General features: G+C 41.0%; 1 protein-coding gene across 1 annotated transcript in view; it reads right to left on the reverse strand.

The window, feature by feature from the left end:
• Positions 1-4425: 4425 nt before the first annotated feature.
• Positions 4426-24872, reverse strand: part of opn7b (opsin 7, group member b) — a 52540-nt gene continuing 32093 nt past the window's right edge. Inside the window, exons 2-6 of the mRNA XM_054792736.1 lie at positions 22157-22244; positions 21646-21808; positions 21103-21230; positions 10456-10790; positions 4426-10375 (exon numbers count right to left, since the gene is read on the reverse strand). Of these exons, the coding sequence (XP_054648711.1) occupies positions 9878-10375; positions 10456-10790; positions 21103-21230; positions 21646-21808; positions 22157-22244 (1212 nt within the window). The 3' untranslated portion in view covers positions 4426-9877. The remainder of the gene's footprint in view (positions 10376-10455; positions 10791-21102; positions 21231-21645; positions 21809-22156; positions 22245-24872) is intronic.

The raw sequence follows: 24872 nt of genomic DNA on the forward strand, positions 1-24872 counted from the left end.
GGAGCGGCCGGGTCCGGGTGACGGCTTGGTCTCGGCTGTCGGAAGAGCTGCAGTGAGTGGCGGCTTGGTCTCGGCTGTCGAAAGAGCTGTGGTGAGTGGCGACTTGGTCTCGGCGGATGGAAGAGCTGCGGTGAGTGGCGGCTTGGTCTCGTCGGACGGAAGAGCTGCGGTGAGTGGCGGCTTGCTCTCGGCCGAGGGAAGGACTGCGGCGGACGAAGGCTTGCTCTCGGTCGACGGAAGAGAAGGAGGAGCCTCGGCGGACGACGGCTTGCTCTCGGCCGCAGGTGAAACCCGAGCCTGAGGTGATCCAACCCGACCTCGCTTAGGTAACCTGTCGTCTCTGCGGCTGGCTCCAGAAGCCCATAGCCCCCCCCTCAAGGGACGGATTCCAGACGTCTCCGAGAGATCCGGAATGATAGAGAGGTGGCTGGAGGTGGGCCTTGCGTCCGGTCGCCTGGCTGCGAGCGATGCTGGTCCTTAATTCCTCGAGGCGCTCCTTGAGCCCGCCAGGTCCATCGTGGTCATACGCATATGCTCATAACGAGCGGCCTTTTCTGCAAAGGGGAACTGTCTCTGCGGGGGTCAGTCAGGTCTGGCTGGTTCATTCTGTCATGAACTCTCAGGCACGAGTTGAGGTTGAAGATCACATGGTCAACTATGTCAAAGGGAGCGCTCAGTTCTAGCAGAACTAAAAGCGCTACTTTACATCTGTGTTCAAGCGGATAGAATTTGTCACCTTGATCAGAGCTGTCTCAGTGCTGTGGTGGGGTATCAAGCACATTGTTAGAGAGGAGAAAGTCAGTAAGCTGTTGGTATACAACCTTTTCTATTACTTTTCCCAAAAATGCCATTTTTGATCTGGGCCAATAGTTGTTCAGTGCTGTGGCATCAAGACTGTTCTTCTTCAGAAGAGGATTAATGACAGCAGTTTTTAGGACCCTTGGAAATGTTGTAGCCTGAACTAGATGAGTGCTACTTGTGGTAGCAAACTGCTCAGCACAGACACTTTGGAAATCTAGTGGGTAACTCATCAAGGCAGCAACGTTGATGAAACTCAGACTGCAGATGATGTCTTCGACTGTTTTGTCAATGACAGGTGAGAAATGTGTCAGCTCGAGGTGTTTAGCTGGCGGCATAACAGATATTTGTGTTGTGGAAATGATTGCATCTTTTATACCTTGAACTTTGTCATGAAAGAATGTTGCAAATGTCTTTCTCAAGTGAGTTGTAAGGGCAGTGAAGCTGGAGGGTTTGTTAATCTGTTAACTGTAGCATACAGTACACAAGAGTTGTGACTAGAGTTGGTGATGATTTCAGAAAAATAACTCTCATTTGTTCTACGCAAGCTTTGGTTGAAAGCATGTAACTTTGTAAACCTCATGAACCTAGAGCTTTGACTTGCGCCATTTCCGTTCACCTCCCCGGCACTCCCTTTTCTGTGCTGTGACAGACTCTTCTTTTCCAAAACATTTACAACACTTGATGTATAAGAGCTCAACGGGTCATCAAATTTAGAACACGGGGTGTTTTCAAACTTAACTCTTGCCAAAATGTGTCCCAGTGCTGTCATGAGTCTTCCCTCAACAACTGCTGACCCAACTGCTCGTTTGGGTGAAACAGACAAATAAACCACACAAGTGATCAGACAAAGCAACATCCACAACATTCCCATTTGAAATAGCAACACCCTTAGTAATGATCAAATCAAGAGTGTGCCCTCTACTATGGGTAGGTTCAGTCACATGCTGAGTTACACCAAACATGGACAGCAGTGAGTTATTTCGCATGCCTGTCACTAGCTCCATCCACATGCACATTCAAGTCCCCTGTAATGACGAAACAGTCAAAATCAGTGCATATAGCTGAAAGTAATTCAGTAAAATTGTCAATAAAACAAATCTGTGGTGGTTTGTAAATGGTAATATAAAGTATGGAAGTCTGAAGAAAAAAGCCCAAATGACAATTTTTGGGTGAGTATATTGTCCCTGAGTAAGGCACAAACACCCCCACCCCTCTGGTTTTGTCGTGTTTCAAATAAAAAGTTGAAATGAGGACTAGACTCAATCAGGAAAGCATTAGCTGTGTTTTTGTCGAGCCATGTCTCAGTTAAATACATGAAAATAAGATTGTAAAAGGAAATAAAATTATTAATTAAAAATTATTTATTACGTAAAGATTTGACATTGAGTACAGCATGTTTAAGGTTAGCTAGAATGAACTGAGTGTTGTGTTCTTGCAAGGGATCTGGATTAGATTGCTTTGATCAGACAGTCTAAGTAAATGTCTGTCTTAACTAATCGATGTGGATTGACAGTAGTTATTGTTTTAGGCGAGAACACTCCCTCCCTGGGCCTCTGGGTGATATCAGGTTTAGCAACGAAGAGGCCCTTAGTGTTCATAGACAACAGTATTGAAGCTATTGGGAATAGCAGCTACGGGCGCTGATGGTGGAGGCCAAGTTCGGGGAGATTTGGTTGATGGAATGGGCTGAGGAGGCATTTTAATCCCTGATTTCACCAAGCTTTCAAGACGGTCAGGAAATCTCATGGGTGAGGGTGGAGACAGGAACAGTAGTGAAGCATTTCCGGAGGTTGTAGATGCAGCAGGTGGGTCCCAGGCCTTTGGTGATCTGTTTGTTAGCTTTATTTCGGGTGATGATAAATCACCGTGGATACCAACATTACGACTTGGCTTCAGCTTAGCACCAAGTCTATTATAAGTGTCTCTAAAGAGTCTTGGAAAAGACATTTATGTTGTACGTAACAGTTTTATCACTCTTTCCTTTAGAGGTAAATGTGGACATCTTACAATCAAGAGCGAGATTTTCTCTGCTTCTTGTACAATATTTCTCTCCAAATATCCATCCATCCATCTTCTTCCGCTTATCCGACATCGGGTCGCAGGGGCAGCAGCCTAGGCAGGAAAGCCCAGACTTCCCTCTCCCCACCTACTTTGTCCAGCTCTTCCCGGCAGATCTCGAGGCGTTCCCAGGCCAGTTGAGAGACATAGTCTCTCCAACGTGCCCTGGGTCTTCTCCAAGGCGTCCTACCAGTCGGACGTGCCCTGAACACCTCCCCTGGGAGGCGTCCGGGAGGCATCCTGACCAGACGCTTGAGCCACCTCATCTAACTTCTCTCAATGCGAAGGAGCAACGGTTTTACTCCGAGTTTTTCCCGGATGACAGTGCTTCTCACCCTATCTCTAAGGGAGAGCTCAGCCACCGTACGGAGAAAACTCATTTCAGCCACTGGTACTCAGGACCTTGTCCTTTCGGTCACTACCCAAAGCTCATGACCATAGGTGAGGGTAGGAACGTAGATACACCGGTGAATTGAGAGCTTTGCCTTTCGGCTCAGTTCCCTGTTCACCACAACGAACTGATGCAGAGTCCGCATCACTGTAGACGCCGCACTAATCTGCCCATCGATCTCGTGTTCATCCTTCCTCACTCGTAAACAAGACCCCGAGGTGCTTAAACTCCTCTACTTGGGGCAGGATCTTATCCCCGACTCGGAGATGGCACCCCACCCTTGTCCGGGCGAGAACCAAGGACTCGGGCTTGAAGGTGCTGATTCTTATTCCTAGCCGCTTCACACTCAACTGCAAACCGATCCAGTGAGATGAAGGTCACGGCCCGACGAAGCCAACAGGTCCACATCGTCTGCAAATAGCAGAGACCCAATCCTGCGGCCACCAAACCGGAATCCCTCAACGCCCTGGCTGTGCCTACAATTTCTGTCCATAAAAGTAATCAACAGAATTGGTGACAAGGGGCAGCCGTGGCGGAGTCCAACCCTCACTGGAAACGGGTCCGGCTTATTGCTGGAACCTGTCTGACACTGGTCATACGAACAGCCTCGCTCTCCAAATACATTTACTTAATTCTTTAAGATCATGTGATCAGAGGAATGGTCAATGGGTGTATTTAAAGGGATATTCATCAGAGCAATGGGGGGACAGTCATCACACAGCTTTTTGCTCAGAAAAGTTTGGACACACCGATTCATTCAATGCGTTTTCCTTATTTTAATATGAGACAAAGTGCGTTCCTTGTTGGCTCAATATGGGAGTTGGGAACCCTACGTGGCACAGCACACACGCACGTTCATGTTATGTTTGTGTTGTCATGACATGAATTGTCACGTCGCCATGGCAATTGTTTTTTGTCATTGGCTTTGAATGGCATTTATTGGCATATGCTGATCACGTGTTTTTTTACGGAAATCGACTGATACCAATCGGTGGCTGATCCATCGGAGCATCCCTATTTACAACACATCACATTCAGGCTTGTTTGTGGCTTAAAAACTAAGGACAGAGATTCCAAATATCTGTGTATTTCTGTTTACATATTAGTATTTTACAGTGCAGAGATGCAGGACAAAACTGAAACTGAAAGCTCAAGTTGAATAGCCAGTCTTAAGAGCCACAGATACATTCAATGACAAACTTAAAGATACAAATAAATTACCCTATCAGAAGCTGCTGTCATGTCTTAGATAAAGGTGTGTAATGATGTTTATATAATGATTGGTTGATTTGAAAATACTCGATTCTTAAGTCTCTCCTCCTTTCGCATACAGTAAGTACCTGTCAATTGACCTACAGTCTAACTGACTCCAGCTGCAGCAAGGCAAATAAGTTCTCCATTCTCTGGGAACACTGAAGCTATAGCCATCGCTCAAGTTAAATATATGATGCCTGAGAAGAACAGAACAGAGAAGACAACAAAAATTCCTACTGTAATGTCTCCTGGTTTGTACATCCATATAACGCAAGTCTTGATATACATGTTGTGTTGAAAACAACTTATAAGTATGAGCACATGAAACAAAAGCTACTGTCACCTGTGGTTCTATGATATGTTGAATAATTTTCCATTTTTTTTCTAACAATTTAAGATTATTTTCTCGATAGCATCCATGAATTCTAAATCCTCAGTCATACACACGCAGTACGATAAAGCAGTATTTGCAAAGATGCGACATGCAGCAGCAGTCTGTGACATAACATCGCATTCTGTTGGAAGCAGCATGATTCTGTGAGAATTTAGCAGAAAATCATACAAAAAGAGAGGCACGATATTATAGTCTAACTTGTGCAGTGGTTTGGGAATACAAGGCCTTCAAGTATTCAAAATGTGTACAACTAACTGCATAAATTTGTATATGAAATCCTACTATACACACTTGAGAACAGGCTCTTGTAATCTACATAGAAGGAAACATATGGACATATATAATTAATTCCAACCTTCTGATAAGCATCAACTTCACTATGCAACAAACAAAACTCTCAAATCAATTTTACAGGAACAAGTCTTTTGCTTGAACATCTTGTCAGCCAGGGGGCTACCTTAATCTCACTGATATTCAATCTGTATGATTACAGATTGATTCGTTTTGCTGATGTGTTGGATTTAATTCAACCACAGTTATTTCTGCTGTGCTGTGTCAAACTTCTTTGCTTCACGTTGGATAGTAAAGAAGACAAAGCCATATGCAAAAAAAAAATGCAATGGAGATTTGGCAGTTTGAGTAAGTTATAGAGTGATAAAATATTGTTGGGGGGGAAAAAATATAATTTGTGATTGTATTTAGGTGACAAAGTGATGTACCATGCATATGCACCAACATCAGTTTTACAGTATTTCACATAAGTACACCCCTCACGTTTTCGCAACCATATTTATTGGAGTATATCTTCTCAAGGGACAATACTATACAAATTAAACTTACATATACTTTTTCAGTGTACAGCTTGTATATATGCTGTAGGGTTATGATAATGACCAGTTTGTATTCCAGTGGGTGGTGTACTCAAAAAGTAGGTATTGGTCAATGTGTGTGGATTTTCTGTAAGCACCAACATGGAGGCAACTGTCATCTGCAATGTGAACGTCACAGTCCAAAAAAGCCAACTTAATGTCTCTGACATCCTCACATGTGAACTTGATGTTTTTGTCCGTTGAGTTAATGAGCTCAGTGAATGCTAGCACTTCTTGGCTTCTAATTTTGATCCATGTGTCATCCACATATCTGTATCAGTGACTTGGTGCTGTTCCATTAAAGGAGTTCAGAGCCCTCCTTTCCATGTCCTCCATTTAGAGGTTGACCAAGATAGGGAATACTGATGATCTCATAGCACAACCGTGCTTTTGTCTGTAAAAAGTTCCCATGAATTGAAAATATGTTGTACTGAGGCAATGTTTCAGCACATGACATATTTGTTCTGGGTTGAGTGCGGATCTATCTTGGAGGGTGTGGTCAAGGTGTAAAAGTTGCCTCAGTTTCCACTGCATCCTGAGTTGGAATACAAGTGAAGAGGGAGGTGATGTTGAATTAATCAATAGTTTCATTTTTGTCCAGTTTTAAGTTTCTGACTTTTTCAACAAAGTCCATTGAGTTTTGGATGCGGTGTGGTGTTTTGCCCACCAGGGGTACTAAGATGTTGGCCACATACTTAGCAATATCGTAAGTTACAGAGTTAATGCTGCTGACGATGGGTCTGAGGTGGGCCCCTTCTTTGTGTCTTTTTGGAAGACCATAAATGCCAGGGATGATCTCTTGTGGGTATAATTGGTAATAAAGTGCATGGCTATTCGTTTCTGACCTCTGTAATGTCTGCAGGTGCTCTGTGATTTTCTTCTCGTAACCACTGGTTGGGTCTCTTTTTGGTCTTTCATATGTGCTGGCATCATTGAGAAGTGTAAGTAACTTGTCATGGTAGTCAGTTGTGTTAGGATTACTGTGCATCTCTCCTTGTCTGCTGGCAGGATTGTGATGTTTTCATCTTTGCTCAGCGATGTCACAGCTTTTCTTTCCTTCAGGGTGAGGCTAGAAGGGGGAGCCTTGGCATAATGGAGAGAGCTGCCGACACTTGTAAAGTAATTTGGTCCTCTTCGGTTTCAGTTCAACCCTTTAACCAAAACTTCCTTCTCCGGTTGGGTAAGATTTCTGTCTGACTAGTTCTTTACCCATGTACTGTGTAGTTTCTCATTGGTTGAGTTTCCAGTTTTTTGCTGCCAGGTGAGCAATTGTGATGCAAAACTGCTGTGTCTCAGTTGTCATTTCTGAAACTTTGTTGTTTGTCTTGCTTTGGTTTTGTTGTGTTGACCAAGTTGGGCTTTATTGGTGAAATCACCTTTTCACAGACTTCCTCGGGCAAAATTGTTTGTAATTTGAGGGATGTTTCGTCTAATTTTACCTCGAGGCTTTCATTGGTAAAATTCATTCATGAGTTGTTTTTGTTGTTTTTTTCCTGTAGTCTTTCATGGCTTGTGGGCATGAGGTTGTTTTGTCTACATCTCAAGTCAAATGTTTCCGGTAAGCCGCAACTTTCCGGGCCATCCTTTCATATTCCCCCACCATTTTGAGGATATCAAACCCAAAATGTACAGAAATATGCCTGTGACTGTTCTCATTCATCCAGGTCATTGTTTTCTCAGGGCATTCAATCGATCGCAACAGGACTGTTCAGGTTGTCTTAGAAGATGTTTCGCCTCTCATCCGAGAAGACTTCATCAGTTCATGCTCAAAGACTAGATGGGACACACAAGTCAGACTAGATAGGACAGCTCTAGTCTGATAGCTTGATGCAAGAGCCAATCTATTTATCCTCTAAAGGACAAGGCAGGTCCAAACAGAAATGGTTGGCTCTTTAGTGGCGTCAAATGATGATCGCATTTCTTCTTTTTGCATTTTGAAGCTCTACTTAGAACTTCTATAAGATACAACAGCACAAAATGTAAATTCTTCAACTGGTCTTAAGATTTTGATCAGGAGTGTATGTGCAAATCTTTTTTCTTTTTAAATGTATTTCTATAACGCTCTACAGTCCGGAATTTATGGTATATCTGAGTTTCATTTCTATACTATTGTCCCTTGACACAATATATTGTAATGAAAATGGTTGCTGAAATAGTTTGTTTTTTTTTAGTTACAAGAATTCACAGGATACAGGAATTGGAAAGGACATGAAAGATGGTGAGATGTGAAATTGTTCTTTTCCAAAGGAATATCACAACGTTTGCTGTTGCGAGAGCAGTCAGAAGAAGAAGCCATTCAATTGTAAACTAAGAGGAAAATGCCAAGTTAGAAACATCACAGAAGTGCAGTCCATCCTGAAAACAGCTTAGGTATTGTGTTGTTGTGGCAAGAGCCATGCAAGTCATCTATTTTTTTTTTACAAAAGTTATTGGAGTTTTGTTAGGAGGTGCTGACACACTGTTTCGCGCCATCCTTTCCGCCTTTAGAGCTGACAAAAGCAAGTTACCTTGAAACATGCAGAGAAAGACAACAGCTCTTATTTTGCTCTAATACATTTTTCTTTAATGCCGATACTTCTAGTATACCTACTTTATATCTGTTCTTCTTTGTATGCGTGCTTAAAGTACATGGCTTTTTTTCATTATTTCTCTCTGTCACACAGACACACACACACACTGTTTTAAGTCAGCTGATGAAAGGATAATTTTATTGACTTATTACAATTTTATATTTTACTATTTATTTTAATTAACATTAATATGCACCAAAGGTAATTTCCTTGGATCTGGGATCATGGAAAGTTAGTTTGACAGCAAAAACATATTACGTAGTGTTTTTCAGACAAATGTACTGTCCAAATATATTTTATATGCACTCAAAGAGCTTTAAAAATATTACTATAAGAATGAACATTGAGATTATAGATGCATCAGCACCTGCTCACTTGTTCCTTCAGTTTTGTTCGATTGATTACCAATTCCGTGCCTTTGTACATATCTCTTGCATTCCACTTGTCATTGAAGTGAAAGCAGGTGCTAAAAGTCATTGTAAAAAATTACTTACTAAGTAAGCAATGAAAGGTTTGCAAAAAAAACACAGCTGTGTGGGCTTAATACTTCCCACAGCTGCAGCGTAGCGGTACCTACAGTATCTGATTGCTTTAATGGCCGAAAAGGTTGGCCTGACTCACTCATAAAACGAGAAAGCTCTATGTTTTATGGACACTTTAAATCAAAGCCTAACATAACCTCCATATTCTAATTACAAAGCACACACACTGAATAGTTTCTGGAAGAAATATTACCAAGATTTTATACCAGGAAATATATCCTCACTTTAATTTTCTTCCGTTGAATGTGCTTTTTTAAATTCTTCCAAGAAAACCCAAACACACAATCATACATTACTATTTAACTACTTTTAGTCACAGTGCAGTGCATCTTTTGTACAATTCAAGACATATAGCTTATTTAAAGAGATGTACATTTTTGAGCCATGGATCTGATTGTAAATATTTTCGTCCTGAGGTCTTCCTATTGAGTACACTGAGACCAGAACTCATGTCGTGTAATGGATTTGTGTTTGCCTGGAGATACAGTAGATCATTGACAATACAGTTAACATCCATTTATGCTTGGTTCCATCCCTCACATTACTTGGGTGACACCTTGAAACCAATGCAGCAAAGATAAATATTTTCTTTTTAAATAATGAAAACCGTGTGATCCTCCACTTGGAGACATCCATCAATAAATATGTAAATCAAACACAGTATCAATTACAGTATTCATAATAAATACATTAAAGGTCATTTCTAGAGAGCTCTTCCCTCAAAAAGTCATTTCAAGAGTCCTCTTAAAAGTGTTTACGTTACCTGATTTAACAATATCTTGCATGTTGGTTGTTGCATGACTTTGCGGTCATGTGTGTTTTGGCAGTATCACATACAGTATTTGAGGTGTAAGATAAGTTCTTTAAAGTTTGGCCTTTATGGTTATGACAAGTTCCTCCCATTAATAGTTTCCTTACTCATTCCCATCCTTGCAGATTTACAGGTAATGTCTCTCATCCATTTGCTTTACTTCTCACGTACTGTTTGTAAATACATTCTAGAGGAAGTCACTCTGCTGCTCGTTGGAGAGCTGACTGACAGCCACTTCACTCTGCTGTGACCCTGTAAGTATCCTGGCAGTATGCTGAGGGCTGTAGTGGATACCCTTTTCCCTTGTAGCAGTGATCTCAGGACAAGGGCAATGTCTGCATGTGCCATGGTTCTCTGGTAAGCCATTGGACAACCGCGTAGAGTTGCATTCTTCTTTGTGATGAGCTTGTCTGCACGTTCCCTTCTGTGTGGAGTTGTGCTGACACAGACACCCGCAAAGTGACCTTCTGCACAGGGCCATATCCCGACACAGGGACTTGCGGAAATTGGGCTTGAAAGACAGATAGACTATAGGATTGTAGAGGGTAGAGGATTTGGCGAAGATAGCAGCCAGTGCAAAAGCCATGGGTGGCACAGCTGAGGGATTACCAAATGCTGCCCACATGGACACAATTGCATACGGACTCCATGCTGTCAGGAAGCCAATACAAACTGCCACGGACAGCTACAAAAAGATGACATGCAAATTAACATGAATGTACATACTGTATGTGTAATGGAAAAAAATCAGTGTTGGAAACCTACCTTAATAATAAGTGCATGTGCATTGGTGATCTTGTTCTGAGGGGACATGTGCTGTTGCACTGCCTGTCGGGATCCCCTTACTGTCAACAAGATGAACGTGTAGGACAAAAAGATGATAGTGCAGGGCACAACGTAGCAGAAGAAGAAGAGGCAGATGATGTAGCTCATAGCTGAAGAGCTCTGGCTGGGGGCATGCCAGTTAATGCAGCATGCTGTTCCGTACGGTTCGGGCCCGTACTCTCCCCAGCCTGACAGGGGCCCGGCGGCAAACACTGCGGCGTAGCACCAGATCCCGGCCACCAGCAGGCAAGAGTGGCCGTAGGAGAAGTTGTTGCCTGAGGAAAAACACAACAGAGCAGCTCACCAAAAACAATCAGAAGAAAAATTTTTGTCAGCTGTGTTCTCACAAATACATAGTGCATGAGGACTCTATGTGCTTATGAGCACATATACTGAAAGGATGTCGACAGGACACTATAACCAATTTGTCATTTACGGTATCACAAACCTCAGAAAATTACTTCTAGAACATGCTTGACAGAGGAAGGTAATTTAAAAAGGCAGTACAGATAATAAAACCAACAAATAACTATCTTGTCACTAGATTAGTTCTTAGTCATGAGATAAAAACTACTAGTTTAACCAGATTAATTAATGAAATATTTTTATGGATCCGTTTCAACTAATTCCAGCACATTGTGAAGAATATTCTGACAAGAATTTATATATACAGTGGTATGAAAAAGTGTTTGCCCCCTTCCCGAACACAAAATGTTTTTAGATGAACCTTTTCATTATTAAGGGAGAAAAAAAATCCAAACCTCCATGGCCCTGTGTGAAAAAGTGATTGCCCCATCTGTTAAAACATAACTAAGATTAATTTAGATCGATCAGTCTGGAAAAGGTTATAAAGCCATTTCTAAAGCTTTGGGACTCCAGCGAACCACAGTGAGAGCCATTATCCACAAATGACGAAAACATGGGACAGTAGTGAACCTTCCCAGGAGTGGCTGGCCAAGCAAAATTACTGCAAGAGCGCAGTGACAACTCATCAAAGAGGTCACAAAAGACCCCACAACAACATCCTAAGAACTGCAGACCTCATTTGCCTCATTTAAGGTCAGTGTTCGTGACTCCACCATAAGAAAGACACGGGGCAAAAACGGCCTGCATGGCAGAGTTAGTGTGATGGTCTGGGCCTGTTTTGCTTCTTCAGGACCTGGAAGACTTGCTGTGATAAATGGAACCATCAATTTTGCTGTCTATCAAAAAATCCTGAAGGAGAATGTCCGGACATCTGTTTGTGACCTCAAGCTGAAACAAACATGGGTTCTGCATCAGGACAATGATCCAAAACACACCAGCAAGTCCACCTCTGAATGGCCCATGAAAAACAAAAAACAAAATGAAGACTTTGGAGTGGCCTAGTCAGAGTCCTGACCTGAATCCTATTGAGATGCTGTGGCATGACCTTAAAAAGATGCTTCATAGTGGAAAAACCTCAAATTACAACAATTCTGCAAATATGGGTGGGCCAAAATTCCTCCACAGTGCTGTTAGAGACTCATTGCAAGTTACCGCAAACGCTTCATTGCAGATGTTGCTGCTAAGGGTGGCCCCACCAGTTATTAGGTTTAGGGGGCAATCACTTTTTCACACAGGGCCATGTAGGTTTGGATTTTTTTCGCCCTGAATAATAGATACGATGGATAATTTATTTATCTCCAAGAGGAATTCATATACGTCAAAAGTAAATAAAATAATAGTACTGTAAATAATAAATAATAAAAGTTATAGTAATAGTATAGTATTGATAGAAAGTTTCATTAAAAAACAAATTTTGTGTTCAGGTGTGTTATCATTGACTAATATTTACATTTGTTTGACGATCTAAAACATTTAAGTGTGACCAAAATGCAAAAAATAAATTAATCAGAAAGGGGGCAAACCCTTTTTTACACCACTGTGTATATACATTATATACAGGCCTAATGAAAATCTTAAGACCAGTTGAAAAATTGCTAGAATTTGCATTTTGCACATTTGGATCTTAATGAGGTTTTAAGTAGAGCTACAATATGCAAAAGCAAGAAGGGGGAGTGAGACAAAAAGCATTTTGAAAAAGAATCCCAAGATGCAGAAAGACCCAAAAAGTCAGTGTATAAAAATGTATTAACACAAAAGACAAAAAGATACAAAGTGTGGAAAAAATACAACACAAATCTCCGAGCCTAGCCACGGGAAAAAACTCAACAAAAAGTGCAAGAACGGAAAGCGCTGCACACACGGATAGCAGGGTAAGTCAAAAACGTATAACAAAAAAACATTGCATAAAAACCAGCAGGTACAAGAAGAAACCGAAAATCACTGCTGCACAAACGCTAGGAGGAAGAGCAAAATACTCACAAGATACGAGGGCAGGGTTGACCAGAGAGCTAGGAACACAAGATAGCATGAGCGTGCATGAGAAGACAAACTAAAACAATAAATAGCAAGCAAGACAGGCTCTAAATAGTCCCAGCATTGACTGATTAAAGGTGTGCATGAGCTCCTCCCCTGGATCGGCAGATGTGCTGCAACAAACAGTAGAGGGCAGCAAAGCAACATCACAGCTCATGACAAAGGGGGAGTGAGACGAAAAACATTTGGAACATTTGGAATACTGTCATTGCCCTCCTGATGGCTAAAGCGATGAAGCGTTCTCTTTTTGAACGTGGTCGGATTGTCGAGCTGCATAAGCAAGGCCTCTTGCAGCGTGCCATTGCTGCTGAGGTTGGGCGCAGTAAGACAGTCATTGTAAATTTTTTGAAAGATCCTGAGCATTATGGAACAAAAAAGTCAGGTGGTAGACCCAAAAAAAATCACACCTGCGCTGAGCTGGAGGATCCGATTGGCTGGCCATCAAGACACAGGGCGGTCTTCGGCCCAAAGTAAGCCCCTTACTTTTGCAGACTGCAGCACAATAACCATCAGACGGCATCTGTGGGAAAAGGGTTTAAAAAACAAAACGAATTCAAAGACCACGTCTCCTTCCACGCTACACAACTGCCCGTTTAGACTTTGCCAGGGAGCATCAAACATGGGACATAGAAAGGTGGAAAAGTTTTATTCTCTGATGAGAAAAAATGTAACTTTGACGGTCCAGATGACTTCCAACGTTACTGGCATGACAAGGAGATCCCACCTGAGATGTTTTCTACCCGGCACAGTGGAGGGGAGTCCATCATGATCTGGGGTGCTTTTTCATTCCATGAAACACTGGAGCTTCAGGTGGTGCAGGGTCGTCAAACGGCGCAAGCTTACGTGTAGATGTTGCAGGCATCCCTCATGACTGAAGGCCCTCTTCTGTGTGGTAACAGCTGGGTTTTTAGTCTATAGTTTATAAAAATGGCCACCAGTTCCAGACAGTTGATGCCCTTCATGAAGCCATCTTCACCACTTGGAGCAATGTTCCCACTAGCCTCCTGGAAACACTCGCATCAAGCATGCCCAAACCAATTTTTGAAGTGATTAACAAGAACGGTGGAGCTACTCATTACTGAGTCCTACTGAGAACATTTTTTGTTCTGGTTTGGAGAGTTTTTTTGTTATTTTTTGAGCGATGGTCTTAAACTTTTGATCAACTGATAAACAGCCTATTTCAGTTTAATTGTTGTTTTCAATAAATTGTTTTTTCAAAGTGCCTTTTGTCTCACTCCCCCTTCTTGCTTTTGGATATTGTAGCTCTACTTAAAACCTCATTAAGATCCAAATGTGCAAAATGCAAATTCTAGCAATTTTTCAACTGGTCTTAAGATTTTGATCAGGAGTGTATATATAGATATACAGTATATATATATATATACTGTATATATACACACACACGCACACACAGTATACAGTACGATACAGTATATTCTTAGTTGTAGGTTTTAATTTTCTTCACTATAAAATTTTGCCTACTAATTCTTATAACAAATATGTTATCACATGGATAGGACAAGAGTTCATTTACTTCTGAATGAATAGACTGCAGTGTTGACAGTGTCTATTGTGACTTCAGAAATGTTCAAGTGAGTGATGGAGTTCTGGAATGCACGTAATGTTAAACATGTTCTCAATTCCAGCAATCCAAACATACTGTAAACGTTTAAATCCATTTTTATGTAGAGAAGTTAGAGTATACAGTACTTGGAGGCCAACGGATGTGAGAAAGGCCACTTGAATTGCTGTAATCTTCACAGCCTGAGGCCAGCACGTCACAGGTAACTACTATTGAATATATAGTGTAAACAATATTACAAATTATACAACATTACAGATGATGATGGTAATGATAAAAGCAATTTCATAGACCCCAAGCTACCAAAGAATTGCACATAATTTTGTCATTTTAATTAAACTTGACTTTATTATATAAGCTCAATGTATTGTTCTTCTGTCCAAATTGGTGCAATCACAGTAATGTGCACAATTGTGAATGAAGTGATCCATGAGAAATACCAGAGCAGCCCTCACCCAGAGCCAATGACTAATTGATTTGGACCATTGCATCATCGTCACTGCGGTATTATTTTGTGGAGGAACACTGCAAGCCTTATCTGCAACATCACAAAGCCTCTTCAACTGCATGTCAGCCCCTCTTACAGTTCAAACTGAGAGTGGGGGTGGCTGCTTAAGCCTTGTAGCGTACCATGAACTGTGTCGTGTTAGAAACTGTGTGGGGGATGGGGGGAGGGTATTACAGATATCTTTTATCTGGTGTGAAGCACCCTTTCACTGATTAAACCATCTCAACGTAATATTCAGTAGGGATGAGACACGTTTTAGACGAGTGTCCGTTACGGATAATGCATTTTTCCTGAGAACGAGCATGAAACGCGTACAGCTTGTCATTATCCGTAATCGTGATGAAGGAAAATCCTCTTTGAGTAACTGCTTATGTATTCACTCTTCACATTCTGTGATTGGCCATCACACACAGCGACCACCCCTCTATACACAGACTCCTTTCACGCAATGCATTTGACAAGACAGAGTTGAAAACGGCTCGTGTCACGTTGGTCACTGCTTCCACTCCGGACGTTTCTTTTTTTTAGGTTTTCCTCAGCTCAGCTTGTATCTAAAGTAACTTGGTAAACTTGTTTCATTACGTACGCGGCGCATTTGAGAAGACAGGGCTGTAAATGAATCGTGTCGCGTCAGAACACGGTGCTTTTGCGAAAAATACAATGAACAGATTATTTCCCTGTTTGCCATCACTGGATGTTTACATGAATCACGGACTTCACACAGATCATTCACAATGAATAAATAATAGTCTTACAGATCACTTACACACATACATAGTACACATATAGCTAAATAATAAACAATAAATATAGCAACTTCTGATCAATCCATGTCAATTTCAGACTTAAATGTACCGATTTAAGCCTCACCTATTTCCAGTTAAACCACGCCCACTTCCCTTACATGTGTTCACACATTGTAAGCAAGAATGTACCAATGAGTCCAACTATTTTTCCCTGGTACTACTGGGCTACATAACACAACTCTGCCTGTGCCCTATATGAATAAATTGTAGGTTGATCAGAAAGTGCCCCAGAATGGCTTGTCTTCGACCTTAGAGGTTCCTATGAAATTGAGATGATAAATATTTTGTAAAAACCAAAACACAAAACTAAAATGTATTTGCCACGGTGACATATTATACTATCTTTTCAATATTTTTTTTCTGTGCTTACTTTATGCAACAAGCAAGCCCAGTTTATTCAAGTGGAGATGTGTTTTGATTGATATTTTATTAAGCAAAATGTTTCCTGACAGATCTATACTTTCTCTGACAGTTGCACTTCAGGAGATACTTCCCATCGATTCTGTTTTCAGTGCATTCTATGCCTTCTCTCTAGTGCCTGCTATTCCCATCTCCCTTTTTAATTTGACCTTCTTAAATGAAACACACAGAGGAATGAGTGCACCTCGCAAAAGACGTGTGACTCATCCCCCTCAAATGTTTTGTTTTATCAACTTTGATCCAGAGCTCGTATGTCAATCAGCAGTCATGCGTGGTCTGTAGATTAAGATTTGACCATTCAGTTGTAAAACTAGACTATTTTGCTTGTCTTCAGGGGTTTGTTAAGAATAGTAAAACTCACTTAAAGGAGCTTCTTTTTCCATAATGAAATAATTAACTATAACAACACGCAGTGGAACACAAACTTCTAGAGAAGTGAAAGGGCTGTGGTCTGCATATCAAGACAAACACTCAAAGCAATGTGTAGTGAAAGTGCATTCATTAAATGAAGTTTACCAATGCCATCGCTTCATAAAGCAACAGTGCATTATGGCATCCTTCTAGATCTGTAGCTTATTTAGTATTTAAATTTATATTGTGCAGGTGGTGGTTATGAATAAATGGCGAGAGGAGAAATTGCATTAATTATATCTATATTAATTATATCTATAGCGTACTGTGGGCTCTACCACAGTAGATGTTGTTTTAGTGGTTTTGCTTATTTCTATTATGCAATTATTATTATTACGTTATTATGAAAAAGTAGCGTGAGGAGTAATGGCTTTGATTATACCGTACAACATGTCCAGGTTGGGCGCCTGTACGTCTGTTCGAGCATGACAAAGTCCCCAGCAGACGAGTACAAAGTTGACAAACTTTGTAGTAGGTGAGAATGGCCATGTAGTGCAAATACATGAATATATTCTATAACTGTAATGCTCATCAACAAAATCCAATAATTATGACTTATTTTACTCAGATGTGCACAAAAATGTAATGTGCTTTGCATACTTTATAGCTCCACTGTCACATCATGACGTCTCCGATTTTCTTCATTTTGCAACCATGTGACGTCATTGCAATGCAACATAAACATGTTACCGTACAGTCTTACTATTCCTTCAAATCATGAATACAAAATAAACCCCCACAGGGATGTAATGTCACATTTAAAACTCGTAGAATGCAAACCTGTCAGTGTTCAACAGTTCAACACTGAATGCTCACTTTAAAAACTCTGCATGTTTGTCTTGGTACGTCGGCTGCACCTTGTAGAACGTGAAGGATTATCTGGTGACTTTAAACCTGGTGCAATGTAAAGCCAGTGAAAGCCTCAGTTGTTTACCTGCCTTAGATGTACTGATTGACGGATCGATACTTCACTAAAAACACTTTTAGCCAAAGGACATCTACGTGGACTGTTGATCCATGGGATTACTCTGCATCCATTTGTTTTGATGTTCTGCTATTGACATTCACACAGTAGTGAGAACTGTTTTAGAAAAGTGGAATCCATTAACTCATTCAATTCAATACACTTTTCTACATATCTATAAATAAAAGATCATATTCAGAACAACCCATTTGAAAACGAACACTTCAATCTTGTGTTTTAAAAATTTACCGCGCAACATTTATTATTCATTTATTATTCATTATTAACTTACCATGAGTCAACATAAACACATACATCCAATTCAATTAAACCTCAGTCTCTCTGAGTTTAACTTGGGAAACCTGTGTCAGCAGGTGTAATGATATGAATGCCTTACAGTGAAAATATAAATTGTTGCTTCACTTCCCAGGGCATTGAATCGATCACAACGAGACTGTTCGGGTTGTCTTAAATTACATTTTGTCTCTTATCCAAGCAGGCTTCATCAGTTCATGCTCAAAGGCTAGCTGGGACACACACCAGACTAGATAGGACAGCTCTAGTCTGTGAAAGTGTTGCAAGATCCACTCTATTTATCCTTTAAAGGAGGCGTCATGTGCAGACACGAATGGTTTCACTCTTTTGTGGTGTCATGGGATTGTTAGGATACAATGGATTGGGGCCTCTGCATGTAATGATGGTCATGAACACGCCCGAAATCAAGGTGGCTGTGCCTTGTTCAATTTGTTACAGGCTAAATGATTTAATCTTTTAGGAAGGGATGAAAGGACAGCATTGTATGGGTCTTTGTCATTGACCTCCCCTTCTGTTCAGAGATGGCTTCTCAACCTTAACGTGGCTTCCCACACTCCTCTTTCAAACCATCTGTCTTCTCTGTCCAGAATGTGTACATTTTTGTCCTCAAAAGAGTGCTCTTTGTGTTTGAGGTGCAGGTAGCCCACAGAGTCTTGACCTTAAGAGTTAGCCCGTCTGTGTTGTGACATGTGCCTGCTCACTGGCTTCTCGGTTTTCCCAATGTAAAAATCTGCATACAGCAGATTGTTTTCTGGGTATGGGGTGTCCTGTCTTTGGGGTGTACCAACCTTTGTCTCAAAGTGTTACAGGGTTGGAGTGTACTGGTATGTACATCTCTATTCAATTAACCGATGAGTCTCCTGCAACCGCCTGGTGGATTGTCAGTCGCAAATCACTATCACACATTGGTATTAATAGCTATGGCTGTCGGCAACCTCCTGATGTGGCTTTTATTAACTCCACAAGATGGCAGCTTCTTCATTTGAAATATGATGAATGGTCAGCATCCAGCAGCTTCATCCATCTCTGCATGCGCTTTAAAATGTTGTCAAGGGTAGACTGGGACAAAAATTTGGCCCTGGACTTTTTGGTCCAGATTGGCGCACTACAATCCGCTGACATATATTATGCCAACTCACCCCATTGATGTACATACAAACACACAAGCCCTTAACGCCACTATACTAAACAATATGCCTTTATATCCTGGAGAGTTGAAAAAATAAATCATTTATCGTGGGCTCACTGGGCTGCAGGTGAAATCATGTCCACAGGAAATCACAAATCTGGGCATGAAAAGTGTGGAATAGTTCTGACCAATGTTCCCTCTAATTGTTCAAGTATCTGAGCAAACACCAAAATAAACTGAGCATTCCTTGGACCTCTGTGAGCAGCATCAGACGTGCACACTGTACTGTAGTATCGCACCTGTCCAAAACCTGAGAAGTGAGAACTTGCATTCTGTCATATTTTGTATATGAGTGGTTTTAAACAGACAGCAAGGAGGATTTCACAATGTAGCTTTCTTTATTCTACACCTCAGACAAAATAAGTCATGGTCTCATTCAATTAACCATCTGAATCTTGTAGAAAACCCCCTAGTTTATCATTTTATTTTCTTGTTTATCATTTACATTGTTAGGTATACTTGAAATTTCTTCTTTGACTTTCACTTTCTGTTTTAAAGGGTGCCTGTTGTGGTACATGAAATTGATGCCATGTTTGTTGTACATGTATACTTTTGTCTAAATAAAAAAAAAAATTAACTCTCAACTGACCTTTTGGTCCCTTCAGCAACACAAACTCGGGGTAACACTTCCGGTATCCGGTATGCGCGGCCATCAAAATAACTGTGCAGTAAAACATGCAAAGTTACGCCACACATTCGTTCCACATTTTCACTCAGAAAACTGGCTTGCTACTTTGGCTTTGCAGCGTGTTTGATAAAGCTGCACTTTCTCATTCAAAAAATCTCACCCAGCTTCACCTCTTCTTCTTCTGTTTGCACACACTCCGACAGCCATCCATCCATCCAGCCATCCATCTTCTGAGCTGCTTATCCACACTAGGGTCATACACTAGGGTGTATGCTGGAGCCTCTCCGGCAGCCAGTCCACCTTAAAAGAAACGCTTTTTTTACCTTGGCTTGGTGAGACGCTGTTGCACTGCCCGTTTGTTTCTCCATAATACAGGGTTAGCAAGCAGCATTCGCTATATGCTAACGTGCAAAACAGCAGCATGTACGACATAACACGCTGTTAATGAATTGATTGGATGTGGAAGTAAATACTGGCAAACAGGATCTTATCATTGGCTGGACAGTGCTCATCATTGTGTTACATGTTACCGCTTGTTGTTGTTCCCTGTCACTCACTGTGTTGCATTGCAAAACGGGACAGAACAAATTGTTATGTGTTTATTTCATTTACAGTTCAGGTCGGATTGTATTGGTTGGCGGTGCACAGAGAACTCGAGAGCAGTGCGCGATAATGTGGAAATGGACAATAAACCATAAACACTGACTGAAAAATAAAGCATACATTTTTTTACATCAATGTCCTTCATGATGCAAATTAAACTGTGGGCGCTAAAAAAGGTCCGTGTTGACAATTTAAACACTTGAACTCTGCAGATGACATGATTGGGGATTTGTCGTTATCAGCAGAAATGATTACAAAGTGTAAAAATAGCATATGTACATGCTCAAAACACATCACATTGCACCATGTGACTTGTAAGCTTGGAGATGTGCCATGTGGCATCCTTTGGTGAAAGCATCACCTAAGTGCGTCATAAAAGCAAATCATCAATGAATCAGTATAGTATGCTTATTGTATACTTTGGATAACTAGATTTAGTTGTAACATACCACACCATGTTTGCTATGTATTATGTCTAGCAAAGTTCTTAGACAGTAGAACAAACGTTCTGAACCATTTACAGTGGCACCTCAACCTCGATCTCCCCACCAAACACACTCATGCACACAGATTCAAATATTAATGTAAATAAAACCTCTGATACTAAAATCAGTTTAGTTGACCTCACCCCGGCAGAACAAATGTCCAACATGTTAACAACAAATTAAAATTCCTCAGAACACAACAACACTTTATTTTCCACAGTGTCTGGATGAAGTACATACAGTAACACTGAGTTACATTGCAAAGCATAATCCTACCATAGTTTGGGCAGCAGACCTTGAGCCAGCAGACGGAGGAGAGCACCGTGAGGTTGGTCAGACTGCACAGGCCAAACAAAACGCCACAAAAGGCGTAGACGGTGCAGGTTGTCTTATTAAACAGCCACCTGGATGTGGAGGAAAAAGTATAAAAGGAGTGGTAAAGGAAAAAGACAAAATAAATATTAACACATTTGCATGAGCGGGATTTGTTTGGAATGCTGGTTTTGTCATTGTTTTGTTTGTAATGCTGAATGGCTTCAGTCATGAGAGTCATGAGAGAGATCACATCCACCGAAAAAGAGTTTTTCCTGCTTCCTACGTTTTCTGCCACCCTGGTGTATATGTTAAATAGTAGTGTTCATCTGCTATTGCACAACAAAAGAGTACTTCACAAATGGTTTCGGCATGTTGGAAAGTCTTGCTTTTGAGCACTGAAGAGGTTGCCATGGCCATAAGTATGAGAAGCTAACCTTTGTCTCCCCACAAGCACCAAATGTGACGAAGTAGTGACATAATATGGTAGATGAAAGTAAGACTCACTTATGAGTGTAGGCAGATGGCACAGCAAGAGGGAAGAGGGAGATGGTCATCAGCAGGTCACTGATGGCCAAGTTGACTACAAAAAACTCTGCTGGCTTTAAGGATGACTTTTTTCTATAGGCCACAAACAGCAGGATCCCGTTTCCCAGCACCGACAGCACACCTGTAAGGCAGAGTTACAGGCTGTTGAATCTTAAATCTAATACATGTTAGCAGTGTATTCTGTGTGTATTAGGGCCAGAGGTCAAACAAAATAAGCAATTAGAGTACGGTATTATTAAAAAAAATAACATCACAAGACTAAAAGTTGTATTTTGGACTTAAGTGTAAAAACAACTTTCTTGAGACCTGCCATATTTTCAGCAGGTAATGTCATTAAATAATTGCTTAAAACACTTCTGGTCGATGATGAACAAACCTGACAATGTAGACTTTAGATTTCAGCTCATTTTCATACATCCTTCTCCCTAACACTTGCAACTAAGGATAAAAGAGAAAGAAAGAAGCTCACCAAAAATGGTATATAGCGTTCCCATGAGGAAGTCATTGTCTTTTGATATTCTGGACATGAACAGATACGTTTCGGAGGCATTTCCCATCTGAAAGAAAAATTAAAGAACAGAAACAAAGATAGATGAAGCAATATAAAGTGTTCAGCTCTGGCATTGTTTTTAAATTAAAAAAACAAAACACCTCTTTGATGCATTTCCACACAGATAACCCCAGTTGGACAGGGCTTACTGTGCACATGCTCTAAAACAGGGGTGTCAAACTCGTGCCATGGAGAGCCGAGACAATGCAGGTTTTCTTTCCAGCCGGTCACTAAAGCAGGTGATTTTAATGATCAACACCTTCAGTTTTAGGGAAGGAGCTCATCAATTTAATCACCTGCTGCAGAAACTGGTTGGAGAGAAAACCTGCAGTGTCTCGGCCCTCCAGGGCACGAGTTTGACACATGTGCTCTAAAACCTAGGTTCCCAAAGTGGGGTACACCAAATGTAATTGGGGTACATGAATAAAAATCAAAAACAATTAGCGCCAAACTATCACAGTTACGAGTGCGCCCGAACTCGAAGAACGGAGCAGAAAGGAGACAAAGCATTAAGTTTTTCATTGCCCTGTGTGCATCATATGAACAAATAAGTTTGATGATTATTTTGTGCATTCATAAGCCATTCATAAGCCTTTGATACAGAAGGATGCCAACATCGGACTGGAATTAAAAGTGCTCATGTGAAACTAGCAAAATAATATCAAAAATTCACATTTTTGATCCAGAATTACCATAAAATGAAGTAACCAATTAATTATGTTCAATATTTCAGGTTAATTAAGATAAAAAGGTTTATGTTTTTTAAGTGTGCAGGAGTAGGGGGTATATGGCTTCTGTCTGAAATGTCTGAAAGGGCACACGACTGTAAAAAGTTTGGGAACCACTGCTCTAAAATAATCATCATAATAAGTAATTTTTTTCTTCATTACACTGTTAATAAGTAGCAAAATGTATACAGTCTTACTAAGTCCTTTAAAATAAATCATTATACGCTGACTGCATGGTTTCAGTCAGGGCTGGCTCTATACTAGCCCCCCTAAATAAATGGCTTGCCCCTCCAAATCAAAAAAAGCACAAGACAGCTCCCTTCATCTCTCATTTTTGTGGTCTTTCACAGCCCAGATCTCCCCCCCCCCCCCTCAGTAAACATCCAATCACTGGTATGCAAAGGAGCCAAGACACAGTGCTGTGGTGTCAGGTTTCAATACAGCTGCCTTTGAGGAAACAGAGAAAGTGACCTGTAAGAAAACTAATAGTTAACAACAACAATTAAAAATAAAGGTTAATAGAACGTCTATGTAATACTGTATATTTGTTCAATCGACTGGGGGAATAGTTAATAATAAATAGCTGTTTTATCCCAGTTGGAGCGTTTCTCAGCCACCTTATTGTGATCAGGGGGTTTGCCCCTCAGTGACCCTCAGTGCTATACCGGCAGGAGCTGAGTCTTCAGGTGGGACACACAAGTTGGACAGGTCTCAGGGTTGAGGCCTGACAAAGTGCAATCTGCTTCTCTAGGTTGAGGGCTGGATACACAGCTAACAACCCATATGGTGAGCAAAAAACTCATTAAAAAATGTGCTGGCACATGATGTGCAAGCATAATCCCCCCTTCACATTTCTGACTGCCCTCCCATACGTGCATACCTAGAACCGGCCCTGGTTTCAGTTGGTATATCTCTTAATCACACAGAAATTGATTGAAAGGCACAAAAATCAGTATGCTTGCTGAGCACTCTGTCACCCACGAAGGACTTCTGTGGAGCTCATGCATCCTCTCATCAATGAGCAGACATGAGCGGAGGTTAAATTAAATTCCATCCAGCGACAAATTAGTTTTGTCAAGCAAACCAGGCTATTATCATACACACAGGAGATTATCTTCAAAGACAACCAGAGGTGAGGAAATTCTTTTCTGTACAGATTTTTTATTAGAATTGTATGTGGACTGTGCACCTAGAAGGCATTGCAATCCAGAACAGGTGAGACTAGGGCTGTCAAAGTTAACGCGTTATTAACACGTTAACAGAAGGTTCCGTTAAGGGAACTGTTTTTTTGACACGCGATTAACGTTCGCACGTCCTGTTTGACCATCAACCCATATCGTAGTTTGAGGAAATGCAGTGGTGTGGCATCTACAAGCGGGAACAAATAGTGAAGCGAAATGGAGAAAGAAAAGGGTATATTGAATGGTAAATTTCACTTCAAAGCCCTGGCAGATAGCTCTCTCGACAAGACCAAAGTTATTTGGATCTGCTGAAATAGAGAGGTGCTCAAATACTGGTGCACTGCAGGTATTTTTTATTGTTATTCATACAGTGCTACGTTGGCATACGTGTCTCAACTAACGAGTGTTTTTTCAGATGCGAGCCGTCTCTCCTCTGCTATTTTGCTATGAACTGCGAGCTAAAATTTTTGTAAATGTGCTACGTGCTCCTAGTTACGCGCAGGCATAGCCGAGGACAGCTATTTGGGGCTTCTGTCAGAAGTGAAAGAGGGCACATATGGTTATGGTTATGGTTGTGGTTATGGTTTAATTTATTTCGAACAAGCATACAGATTACACTGGTTGCTTCATAGCACTCTGACATGGTAGTAAATGCTAGCGAGGAAATCTATTAGCGTTATTAGTAAGCATTAGCGATGTATTAGCGTGAACCTGAATAAAAATTGC

The sequence above is a fragment of the Dunckerocampus dactyliophorus genome, chromosome 1 (genome assembly GCF_027744805.1).
Source record: "Dunckerocampus dactyliophorus isolate RoL2022-P2 chromosome 1, RoL_Ddac_1.1, whole genome shotgun sequence".
Classification (NCBI taxonomy): domain Eukaryota; kingdom Metazoa; phylum Chordata; class Actinopteri; order Syngnathiformes; family Syngnathidae; genus Dunckerocampus; species Dunckerocampus dactyliophorus.